General features: G+C 63.2%; 2 protein-coding genes across 2 annotated transcripts in view; one reads left to right on the top strand and one right to left on the bottom strand.

Annotated features, from left to right (window-relative positions):
- SBNO2 (strawberry notch homolog 2) overlaps positions 1 to 7634 on the top strand; it is a 47183-nt gene extending 39549 nt beyond the window's left edge. Inside the window, exons 15-31 of the mRNA XM_007954556.2 lie at positions 14 to 111; positions 1016 to 1098; positions 2114 to 2305; positions 2582 to 2751; positions 3273 to 3404; positions 4216 to 4351; positions 4441 to 4553; positions 4704 to 4775; positions 4872 to 4980; positions 5502 to 5576; positions 5688 to 5831; positions 6004 to 6098; positions 6195 to 6287; positions 6376 to 6507; positions 6688 to 6764; positions 6878 to 7068; positions 7144 to 7634. Coding sequence (XP_007952747.1) covers positions 14 to 111; positions 1016 to 1098; positions 2114 to 2305; positions 2582 to 2751; positions 3273 to 3404; positions 4216 to 4351; positions 4441 to 4553; positions 4704 to 4775; positions 4872 to 4980; positions 5502 to 5576; positions 5688 to 5831; positions 6004 to 6098; positions 6195 to 6287; positions 6376 to 6507; positions 6688 to 6764; positions 6878 to 7068; positions 7144 to 7634 — 2403 coding nt within the window. The remainder of the gene's footprint in view (positions 1 to 13; positions 112 to 1015; positions 1099 to 2113; positions 2306 to 2581; positions 2752 to 3272; positions 3405 to 4215; positions 4352 to 4440; positions 4554 to 4703; positions 4776 to 4871; positions 4981 to 5501; positions 5577 to 5687; positions 5832 to 6003; positions 6099 to 6194; positions 6288 to 6375; positions 6508 to 6687; positions 6765 to 6877; positions 7069 to 7143) is intronic.
- A 1888-nt stretch (positions 7635 to 9522) lies between these two features.
- Positions 9523 to 10551, bottom strand: part of GPX4 (glutathione peroxidase 4) — a 2259-nt gene continuing 1230 nt past the window's right edge. Inside the window, exons 3-7 of the mRNA XM_007954553.1 lie at positions 10368 to 10512; positions 10008 to 10159; positions 9815 to 9839; positions 9636 to 9695; positions 9523 to 9555 (exon numbers count right to left, since the gene is read on the bottom strand). Coding sequence (XP_007952744.2) covers positions 9523 to 9555; positions 9636 to 9695; positions 9815 to 9839; positions 10008 to 10159; positions 10368 to 10512 — 415 coding nt within the window. The remainder of the gene's footprint in view (positions 9556 to 9635; positions 9696 to 9814; positions 9840 to 10007; positions 10160 to 10367; positions 10513 to 10551) is intronic.

The following is a 10551-nucleotide window of genomic DNA, read 5'->3' as shown; positions in this document are numbered from 1 at the left end:
CTTCCACCCGCAGTGCGTGGTCATCGGGCTGCAGTCCACGGGCGAGGCGCGCACCCGCGAGGTGCTGGATGAGAACGACGGGCGCCTTGACTGCTTCGTCTCAGCCGCCGAGTGAGTGAGCGCGGCCCCGCAGGAGTGGCCGGCTCAGCCCTATAGGTGGTGGTTCAGGGCCTCGGCTTGGGCAGCAAGTGTGAACTCCGCAGGCACCGTGGCCCCTGGGCCTCATACAGGCTGGGGTGGCCTGTGGCGGTGGGCTGGCAGGAGCAGATGACCAGGACCAGGATGAGCGTGTGCACTGAGCCCAAGGCAGTCCCAGCGGACACCGAAGCCACCTGGGGTGTCTGTGGGGATGCGGGGCTCCGCAGACCCCAGCCAGCACTGGGTGGGTTCGCTCAGAGCAGCCTCGGGCTCAGAGGCCCTTCTCCCAGCTGACACTCAGAGCTATCAGAGCTAGCAAAGCTCCTGGGTCTCTCCTGCTGATGTGGGCTTCCCCTCGTGTGGAGTCGGGATTTGTGGGGGCTTGCTTTTACAGCCCGTGAGGGTTCCACCTCCCCTCCTGCTCTGGCTTCACGGCCCACTGCCCTGGTCCTTCGTTGTCCAGGACTGGGACATCCCTGATGCCTGATCCCTGGAGCCAGCATCTTCGGCTGCCTCCTTGGCCCTGCCAGGCAGGCAGTGCAAGCCTCCTGTAGCATCCAGCCTCACTAGGGTCGCTCTTTAATGGCAGAGGGGATGGGGGCTCACAGGCAGGATCCCGACCTACTCTCCTCATCCTTCCATCAGAATCGCACTCCCTGAGGGCCATGCTTTAGGGCCCTGCTGACCTGAGGTAGGAGTGGCCCCATCTCTGCCTCAGAGCCCTTTCAGCCTGCACTCAGGCCCAGCCTGTTCCCTAGAGAGGCAGAGGGTGGCTGGAGCAGGGCCGGAGCAGAGGCCCCAGTCTTCCGTGGGGCTGATGGCCCAGGCCCCTGGCACACAAGGCCAGGGTGAGCGTGACTCCACATCTCCCTTCCAGGGGCGTCTTTCTGTCGCTCATTCAGAAGCACTTCCCTTCAACCAAAAGAAAGCGGGACAGAGCCGCAGGCCCTAAGAGAAAACGTAAGAGCCCACCGCCACCCCGGCCTCGCTGCCTCTGCTCCCCCAGCTTCTTGCTGCCACCTGTCCTGCTGCCCCCTCGCCCCTCCTCTGCCTGCCCCCTCTTCTGTGCCACATCTTCTCTACAGCTTGCTTCAGGCCCCTCAGGGGGCAGCCCCAGGGGCAGGGCAGCCACATCCTCTGCAAATGACCAGTGCAGGACAGCCACACAGAGGGCTTCAGAGGGGTGCTGACCTTAGGCCCATATTTGGTGTCCTGCTCACCCAGGAGACCCTACATTAGCCAACCCTGGGTGCTAGCAGAGACATGGCCACCCTGACACCATGGCCTTCAGCAAGCAGGGCCCTGGGAACCGCTGAGCACAAGCCTCATGCCCCTCTGATGCCAGTGAACCCCAGCCAGGCTGGCCACATGACTTAGGGGCAGGCCACAGGAAGTGTCCTCAAGATAGGAAGTCAAAGCCCCAGCAAATGTGGGTGCAGGCCCACATCTTTTCAGCTCACAGTGGGAAGGGGACTCCGATGGCCAGACTCCTGTGGTGCCACATAGCCTGGGGGCAGAGCAGAACCCACCCTCCCATCCCGGTTAGACACGGGGTCACCCCAGTTGGCCATCAGGGCCGTGCATGTAGACAGCAGGATGGCACTTCATCTCTGGACTGCATTGCAGCAGCCGTGGGAGGCCAGGTGTACATTCTCCCTGTGGGCCCCATGTGCTCCGCCAGCCAGCCTGCAGCCCGGAGGACAGTGCTATGAGACTGTGCCCTGACCGTGCCCCCACCCGGCGGTGCGAGTCAGTGGTTTCCGTGAGTGAGCTCCGAGGGCCGCGTACAGACGCCGGCACAGCACTGTCCCAGAGTCTGCAGGAGCAGGGCTTCCAGGTGCCTTTCTTCCCGTGGCATCCCCTGCCCACCGGCCTGGCTGCCCCAGTGCCTCTCTGCTGTTTCTGGCTCCTCCTGCTTCCTGTTAGCACTCTTGCCAAGCCTCTGGCCATCCTGTGACCCCTGCCCTCTTTGCAGGGCGGCCACGGTGTCGTGGGGCCAAGGCTTCCCGGCTGATGTGCGAGGCAGCAGGTGTGATCCGTATCAGCGACGACAGCAGCACTGAGTCAGAGGCCGGCCTGGACAGCGACTCCAACTCCTCCCCAGAGTCCCTGGTCGACGACGACGTGGTCATCGTGGGCACCGTCGGGCTCCCTGTTGACGACCGGGGTGAGGGCCAGCCCACTGTGTCCGAGCGTTTGACCCACCCACAGGTGGACATCACTCCTGCCCCACAGTACAGACGGGGAGCTGAGGCTGCCAGGGAGGCAGTCAGGGCCCGGAGCCAGGCGGTCAGGTGTCAGAACGTTCCTGACCTCGCCCTGCCCTGTGTGTTGTCAGCCAGTAGCCTAGGGGCTGTGTGGTACCCAGGCCCTGCCCCCTGCCCCATCCTGCTCTCTCATCTGTCTGCACCCTCACCCTTACCTGTTGTCCCTCATCCCACAGGCTCCCTCGGCCCCTTGCAGCGGGATGCACAGGGCCCAGCTGTGCTGGAGGTGGTGGAACGGCTGAAGCAGGACCTGCTGGCCAAGGTGCGAGACTTGGGTCGGGAACTGCCTGTCAACACTCTGGATGAACTCATCGACCAGCTCGGGGGACCTGAACGGGTGGCAGAGGTGAGCACTGCACTGGCCACCTTGGACAGGGGTCTCAGCTGGGCTGGCTTTGGCGCCCCCTGCTGGCCAGCCTTCCTCCCAGCTCTCAGGCCAGGCTCTCCCCCACCGGAGCCCGCTGTCAGCCCCTACCTGTCTAGCTTGTCTGCTCTGCGCCCCCTTGGTGAAGGGGCAGAGTCCAGGTTCAAGGTGTGCTTCCGTGTCCCTGTAGACCCCTCCTGACTCCTTCCTTCTCCCTCCGTGTTCGACTTCATTCTGTCTGCCTCAGACGGCTTCTGGGGCCACGGCAAGTGTGTTAGACGCTGCTGGAAACTTGTTTGTCCAGCAGCGGCAGCCGAGACCAGAACCCTGACGGTGGGCATGGTCCAGCTGTGAGCCCCCACTCGGCTCACCTGCCCCAGCGCAGGACAGTAGCCTCCAGTTCTGCCCGTGGGAGGGAGTGGGGAAGGGGAAGGAAGATCCCGATGGGCCGGCCCTGGGCAGCCACACTGCTGACAGTCTGCCTGTCCTTGCTGCGAGCATAGATGACGGGCAGGAAAGGCCGTGTGGTGTCCAGAGCCGACGGCACCGTGGCCTTTGAGTCACGGGCGGAACAGGGATTGTCCATCGACCATGTGAACCTCAGGGAGAAGGAGCGCTTCATGAGCGGCGAGAAGGTGGGTGGGGCCAGGATGGGGCTTCCTGAGGGCGAGGTGGGCGGGGCCAGGGTGGGGCTTCCGGAGGGCGAGAAGGTGGGCGGGGCGGGGGCCTGGACTGTAGTTGAGGAACCTTGGGCTTACCCTTGGGAGCTCTCAGTGGTTCAGTGCCTAAGGCATTTGCTAACTAGAAGGTTGGTAGTTCAAGGCCCAACGGCTCCAGAGGAAGGAAGATGGGGCAATCTACTTTTGTAAATATTTATCGCCTCAGAAACCCAGTGGGGGTCGCTATGAGTTGGAATCCACTCCATGGCAGTGACTTCGGGTTGTTTTTGTTTCTTGCCTTCCTGCTTCCTGATGTCATAGGCCTGGGTTCCCCATGGGACACAGGAGGTGCAGGGGACTTAAGAGATCCCATCAGCACCTTTGTGCACATGTGTGGTTACATGTGTGTACGTTTATCAGTGTGCATGTATGCATATGTGTGTACATGTGTGCGTGCACATGTGATCCAGCTTGTCTGGGCTGTTTCCCAGTGGAAGGGACCCAGACAACCGAGAAAGTGCGCAAAAGCTGCCCACCTCCTGAGTGACTTCTATGAGGCCTCCCAGCCCTTCTGACCGTGTGTCCTTGTGCGATGGCCCTTTTATTTTAAACATATGTGGGCTCCCTACGCACACACAGCTCCTTACTTGCTCTACGAGTCCTCCCGGAATGGGGCATCTCAGGGCCCCTTCTCCTGGGGAGCGGGTTAACCGTCTAGGTGACCGGGAGTATCAGTGAGGAGTGGGCGTGCGAGACCCCTCCCTGACCGCCCTTGCTTTGTCCCCAGCTCGTGGCCATCATCTCCGAAGCCTCGAGCTCAGGCGTCTCCCTCCAAGCGGACCGCCGGGTGCAGAACCAGAAGCGGCGGGTCCACATGACGCTGGAGCTGCCCTGGAGCGCCGACCGTGCAATACAGCAGTTTGGTGAGCCCTGACCCGTGGGCCTGCCCTGCCCTGGTGGGCCCCTAGTCCTTCTGCAAATCAGGTCCCTGAAAACCCACCCCTGTCGCCAGGCCGGACCCACCGGTCCAACCAGGTTTCAGCACCCGAGTATGTCTTCCTCATCTCGGAGCTGGCCGGGGAGCGGAGATTCGCTTCCATCGTGGCCAAGCGCCTGGAGAGCCTGGTGAGTAGGCAGGGTTGGGAGGCAGGACAAAGGGTTCCCTGGGGAAGGCAGGGATGTGGTCTGGGGAGCTAGTGGGGGAAAGGGGGAGCGGGGCCTGGGCGGAGGGAGGCATGAGGGCCTCTGTGCAGCCTCCCACCCTGACCCCTGCAGGGGGCTCTCACCCACGGAGACCGCCGTGCCACCGAGTCCCGGGACCTGAGCAAGTACAACTTCGAGAACAAGGTACCAGCGGCCTGAAATACTGAGCAGCAGGGACGGGGTGACTGGGAGGGAAGGGGGTAGCTGGCCTCTGACCTGGGCCCCCCGTTCTCCGCTCAGTACGGCGCCCGGGCCCTGCACTGCGTCCTTACCACCATCCTGAGCCAGACTGAGAACAAGGTGCCCCTGCCCCAGGGCTACCCTGGAGGGGATGCAGCTTTTTTCCGGGGTGAGCCCTCGGCGTGCCCAAGGGGTCTCTGGGGAGAGGGCAGGTGGGGGCAGGTTAGAGTGCTGGAGTCTTGGAGAACCCCCTCTTGTGAAGGGGACATTTATGGTAAAGGGGAGTGAACCTCAGAGTAGGCTTCTGGGAAGGTGTGCCCCACATTTTGCTGGGTGGAGACAGAAAGAGAACTAAAAGTGCCAGCACCTCCCAGGGATCCAGGCTGCCCACGTGCCCCTACCCTGTCCCCAGAGAAGCCTCTGCTGGGTTGGGCATCAGTCCCACCACCGCAGCATGGTGGGCTGCCCTGGTTCCCTCAAAGGAAGCCCACCCTGCTTGTGTCCACACCTTACAAATGGAGAAACCAAGTCCTTCCCGAAGCTGGGGCAGATCCAGGATGGGTGCGGCTGGGAGGGTGGTCTTCTGGGCTGAAGTGTTGTCAGAGCAGAGGCTTGAGGCAGTGGTTGGGGCTCGTGGACTGGTCAGACATGGAGGACCCAGTGTAAGGAGCTCTCTCCCATTCCCCACAGACATGAAGCAAGGCCTGCTGTCGGTCGGCATCAGTGGCCGGGAGTCCCGCTCTGGCTGCCTGGACGTGGAGAAGGGTGAGTGCCCCTTGGGAGGCTTGGGCACAGAGGCCGCTCTGAGACTTGTAAGGGGTGGGCAGGGTGGAGTCCTGGCCAGACCTGGAGTGAGTCTCCTTCCCGCCCTCCCAGATTGCTCCATTACCAAGTTCCTGAACCGCATCCTGGGCCTGGAGGTGCACAAGCAGAACGCGCTGTTCCAGTACTTCTCGGACACGTTTGACCACCTCATCGAAGTGGACAAGAAGGAGGGCAAATACGACATGGGCATCCTGGGTGAGCTTCCAGGGGATGGGGTGCCTTGGGGGTGAGGCTCCATGGGGAAGTGGTGGCCTAGGGAGGACTGCAGGCTACCGAGAGAAAGGATTGGCCTGAACAGGCCTGCAGCCCCAGGCCAGGGGCTCTCAGTCTAGGGACCCTCTCATGTCATGCCTGGCTTCCTCCCCAGACCTGGCCCCAGGAGTGGACGAGATCTATGAGGAGAGCCAGCAGGTGTTCCTCACACCCGGGCACCCCCAAGACGGCCAGGTGGTCTTCTATAAGGTAAACAAGAAGCCCCCCTGTCCAGCGGCCGGGCTCCCAGCTCCACCCTTCCCTAGCCGCCTGCCCCACCCACTAACTGCCCCGGTGTGCTGGCAGATCAGCGTGGACCGTGGCCTTCGTTGGGAGGAGGCGCTCGCCAAGTCGCTGGAACTGACAGGCGCCTATGATGGCTTCTACCTCTCTTACAAGGTGGGTGTCTGGCCGACCACGTATCCAGCCTGGTTACTGCCTCCAGCCCTAATGCCCAAGCCCCGCCTTATGCACGCCCCCTTCCCAGGTACGTGGCAACAAGACCAGCTGCCTCCTGGCGGAGCAGAACCGAGGCAAGTACTTCACTGTGTACAAGCCCAACATCGGCCGGCAGAGCCAGCTGGAAACCCTGGACAGCCTGTGCCGCAAGTTCCACCGGGTGAGGACAGGGTGCCGTGGGCTGGCCGGGTCACCCAGCCCCTGGGCTGGCCCCTGCATCCCCCAAGCCGCCCACAGAGGCCACAAGTGCCCCTGGGCCAGGCCTTGTTGGGCTGGGCTTGTCTAACTCCCCACCGCTGACCCCAGTATTGCCCAGAGGGTCACCTGGCTCTGTCCCCAGGTCACGGCGGAGGAGGCCCAGGAGCACTGGGAGAATAGCTACGTCTTCTCGCTAACACACTGCAGCCACACAGCCTGGTGAGGTGGCTGGAAGGGCGAGGTCTGGGGGCCAGTGTGGGAGCGGGCGTGGGCGGCCCCTGGGCCCCCTGAGGAATGGCTGAGCCCCAACCGGTCCCCACTCCTCGGCACAGGAACCGGCACTGCCGGCTCGCACAGGACGGCAAGGACTGCCTGCAGGGCCTGCGCCTGCGCCACCACTACATGCTGTGCGGGGCGCTGCTGCGCGTGTGGGGCCGCATAGCCGCAGTCATGGCGGAGATCACCAGCAGCAGCTACCTGCAGATCGTGCGGCTCAAGACCAAGGACCAGAAGAAGCAAGTCGGTGAGCCATGGGGCCCGGCGGGGGACGCGGGACACAGGTCCCTAACGGCCCTGACCCCGCCCTCCTCCGCCGCAGGCATCAAGGTGCCCGAGAGCTGCGTGCGCCGCGTGCTGCAGGAGCTGCAGCTGATGGACGCAGACGTGAAGCGTAAGCGCAAGCGCAGCCTGAGCCTTCTCGCGCCTCCGCCGCCCACCCAGCGGCCGCTCGCGCTGCCCTGCGGCCCCGGTGAGGTGCTGGACCTGACCTACAGCCCGCCGGCCGGCCCTCTCCTACCTGCCCCGCACTTCGCCTTCCCGCCGCTGCCCGCGGAGCTGCCGCCGCCCGCCGGGCCCAGCTTACTACTGGGCGCGCCAGAGCCCGGGGCGCTCCCAGACCCCCGCGATCTGCTGCACCGGAGTTGTGACATCAACTTCAAGGAGGTGCTGGAGGACATGCTGCGCTCCCTGCAAACTGTCCCGGCCCCTGAGCCCCCTGGCCCACCGGGAGGCGCTGGCGCCGCGGGGGGCGGTGGGGGGCCAGAGCGGCAGAGTGTCATCCACTTTGGGCCACCCTTCCACAACTCTTAGGCTGAGCACACGCAGCCCGGCAGGGGGCGCCCTCCGGGCGGAAGCTTGTTTGTAACGTGGCCCCACGTCTACACTATGGAGGTCGCTCTCCCACGGAAGCCGGGGGTGAGCAAGCCCGGGGCCCTCTGCGACCACCGGGACGAGGTGCAGCCTATGCCGCCTACCGTCCTCACTGCAGTGCCTTCTCTGAGCCGACCCTGGAAGGGCCTGGCTGCTCAGGACCTCCTGGTGCCTGGACAGCCCCTCCCCAGACGTGGGTCAGTTCTAGGGGACCATCGGGGGCTCCATGTAGGCTGTCCTGCTCAGGACTGGGAGTGCAGGGGGCCAAGGCAGGCCCTGAGAGTGGAGATGCAGGACCCTCCGTGCCTCTTTCCTCTCCTGGTTCCCTCACCCCCACAGGAAGGGACCCTGGGCCAAGGAACCCCTAGCTCTTACCCCTCAAGGCCACGTCCTTGGTCGGGCAAACCCCTGAAATCCGTGGAACTGGGTGGTCCCAAGAGCTGGAGACTCAGGAAACCCCAGGTGCTGAGGGCCCCCGGTGGTCCGGGGGCACCCCCCCCCCATTAGTATATGCAATGACTTCACCTACCTAGCAACCTCTCGCTCCCTAAATTATTGTCCACTGCCTCCTCCAGGCCCAGGGACTGCTCTCTGGGTGGGCCAGGCAGGGCCTGTCTAGTGTATTTATAATGAATTCCAGTGTATATATATGTAAAGAGATTTTTAAATATATGTGCCTTTTGACTACTTCCCACATTGTCTGCTGTAGCCCAGGCCATTCTGTGTCTGCCCAATGGTCTGAGACATGGGGGGCTGAGGACTGAGGGGGCCTAGCTGCAGCATCCCCAGACACAAGGCCTCACCCCTCCTTCAGGAGCGTCTCGTGGACATTGAGTCCCTGCCTCGGGGCTTTGTTTTGCACCAGGACCCAAACCAGTGGTCCCAGTGCCTGCACAGCTTTGAGACTCACCTGGGAACCTTTCCTGGGCCCTGGTATCTGGGGCTATGGCCTCTGCCAAGTCTTGCGCCCCTGGGCTCAATCTCAAGCTGGGGAGCTCTTCAGCTGGAGGGGCACAGCCAGAGCTCACAGCCCCTCCCCAGGCTGTCCCTCGCTAGACAGGAAGATGGGGCAGAGGCCCACCTGGCAGGGGTGGCCGGGTTACCACCCTCAGCTAACTGGCTCTTCTCAGGGAGGGCAGTCGGGGCTCAGCCCCTCCCGTCCACCTAGCTATCCTCTAGGAAGGCCCAGCTCCCACAAAATGGAGGGGCTGAGTCTCCTGGGCTCCCTCCTGCAGACTGCCAGAGCCCTCAGCCACGTGAGGCCCACGGGCCACTGTCCCGTGATGCCAGTCCCAGAGTAGGCCTGGCCCAGCCCCAGACGTCGTTTCCTATCTTACCGCATCCACACTACGCACAGTGTTTTGGTGAGCTGCGGGGAAGACTGGAGCCCGTGCCTGCCTAAAGCGTTGCCTCTGTCAGGTTAAAGCTAGTGAAAGCTAGGTCGGGGAGAGTAACCAGCTAAGAGGGATTACCTTGCAAGAAGGCTCTGCCTGGCCCAGCAGGGGTGCAGGGCAGAGGCACAAAGGGCTGGAGCCCAGTGACCAGAACCGCACCCAGGGGGCAGATAGCCCTGGACCAGGAGGAGCCCACCCATGCCGAGAGAGAAGGTGCCAGCAGAACGACTTGAACGTTTTATTCCCATAAAGGGCGGATGGGTGGGGGGGCCTGCGCCACGGCCACCTGGACCTTCCTCCAGCAGAGGTGCACGCCGGGTTCTCGGGTCTGCCCCACCAGCAGGCTGGTTTGCAGGCAGGCCGTCATAGGTGCCGGGTAGAAGGCTTTGGGGGGCGTGGGGGCAGGGGGTGGGTGAGAGGGGGCAATGGTGGGACTAGAGGTAGCAGGGCAGGTCCTTCTCGATCACCTGTGGTAGGGAAGATGAAGGTCAGGGTCTGACTCTCCTCCCCCGCAACCCCCTCCCCGGCTCCCCAGAATGGCACCTACCAGGGGCTCCTCCATGGGACCATACCGCTTCACCACACAGCCGTTCTTGTCAATTAGAAACTGCAAGGAGGGGCGGACATGTCGGGGATGGGGAGGTGATGAGCTGGAGGGATGGGACATAGGGGCCAGACCAGCAAGGGGGCACTGCCCTGTTCCCCACCGGGTAACAGCTCCCTTACCTTAGTGAAGTTCCATTTGATGGCACTACAAAAGAAGCACAGGATCACTCGGGCTCAAGGGAAACCAGGGCTCAGCAACCCCTCACCCACCTGCCATCTAGCCCACAGCACTGTCCCCGGCCCGTCGCCCCACCCACAGCCTCACTGCAGCCCCGCCCACAGGCCCCCTCCAAACCCATCCTCGGGCACTCACTTCCCCAGGATGCCCCGCCCTTTGGGCTGGACTTTCATCCACTTCCACAGTGGGTGGGCGTCGTCCCCGTTCACACAGATCTTGCTGTACATGTCGAATTTGACATTATAGCCAGCAGCGAACTCTTTAATCTCGGCGTTACTCCCTGGTTCCTGCGGCAACAGGTGCTGAGGGTCAGCAGGAGGGGACTGCCAGGCCCCTCTGGTCCTGGTTTCCACCTAGCCCTACTTTTTGGAATGCTGCCCCAAAAAACAGACCCTCCCCCTTCCCCCCTCCCCGTTCCTGGGGCCCCACGTTGTGCCCCACGCCCTGCCCCACCACCTCCAGGTCTCTGCCAGCCCAGCGTCCCAGGCTACACACCTGCCTCCCAAACTGGTTGCAGGGGAAGGCCAGGATCCGTAAACCGCACTCAGCATATCGGGCGTGCAGGTCGACGAGCTGAGTATAGTTTACGTCTGTTTTGCCTCATTGAGAGGCCACGTTGGTGACGATGCACACGAAACCCCTGCCGGCAAGGTCACAGGGCCAAGGTCAGGTCACGCTG

Source organism: Orycteropus afer, unplaced genomic scaffold (assembly GCF_000298275.1).
Source record: "Orycteropus afer afer isolate SDZICR_OR568_19922 unplaced genomic scaffold, OryAfe1.0 scaffold00466, whole genome shotgun sequence".
In the NCBI taxonomy this organism is placed as follows: Eukaryota; Metazoa; Chordata; class Mammalia; order Tubulidentata; family Orycteropodidae; genus Orycteropus; species Orycteropus afer.
The sequence above is the reverse complement of the archived record's forward strand: the minus strand, read 5'-3'. Positions and strand labels throughout refer to the sequence as shown.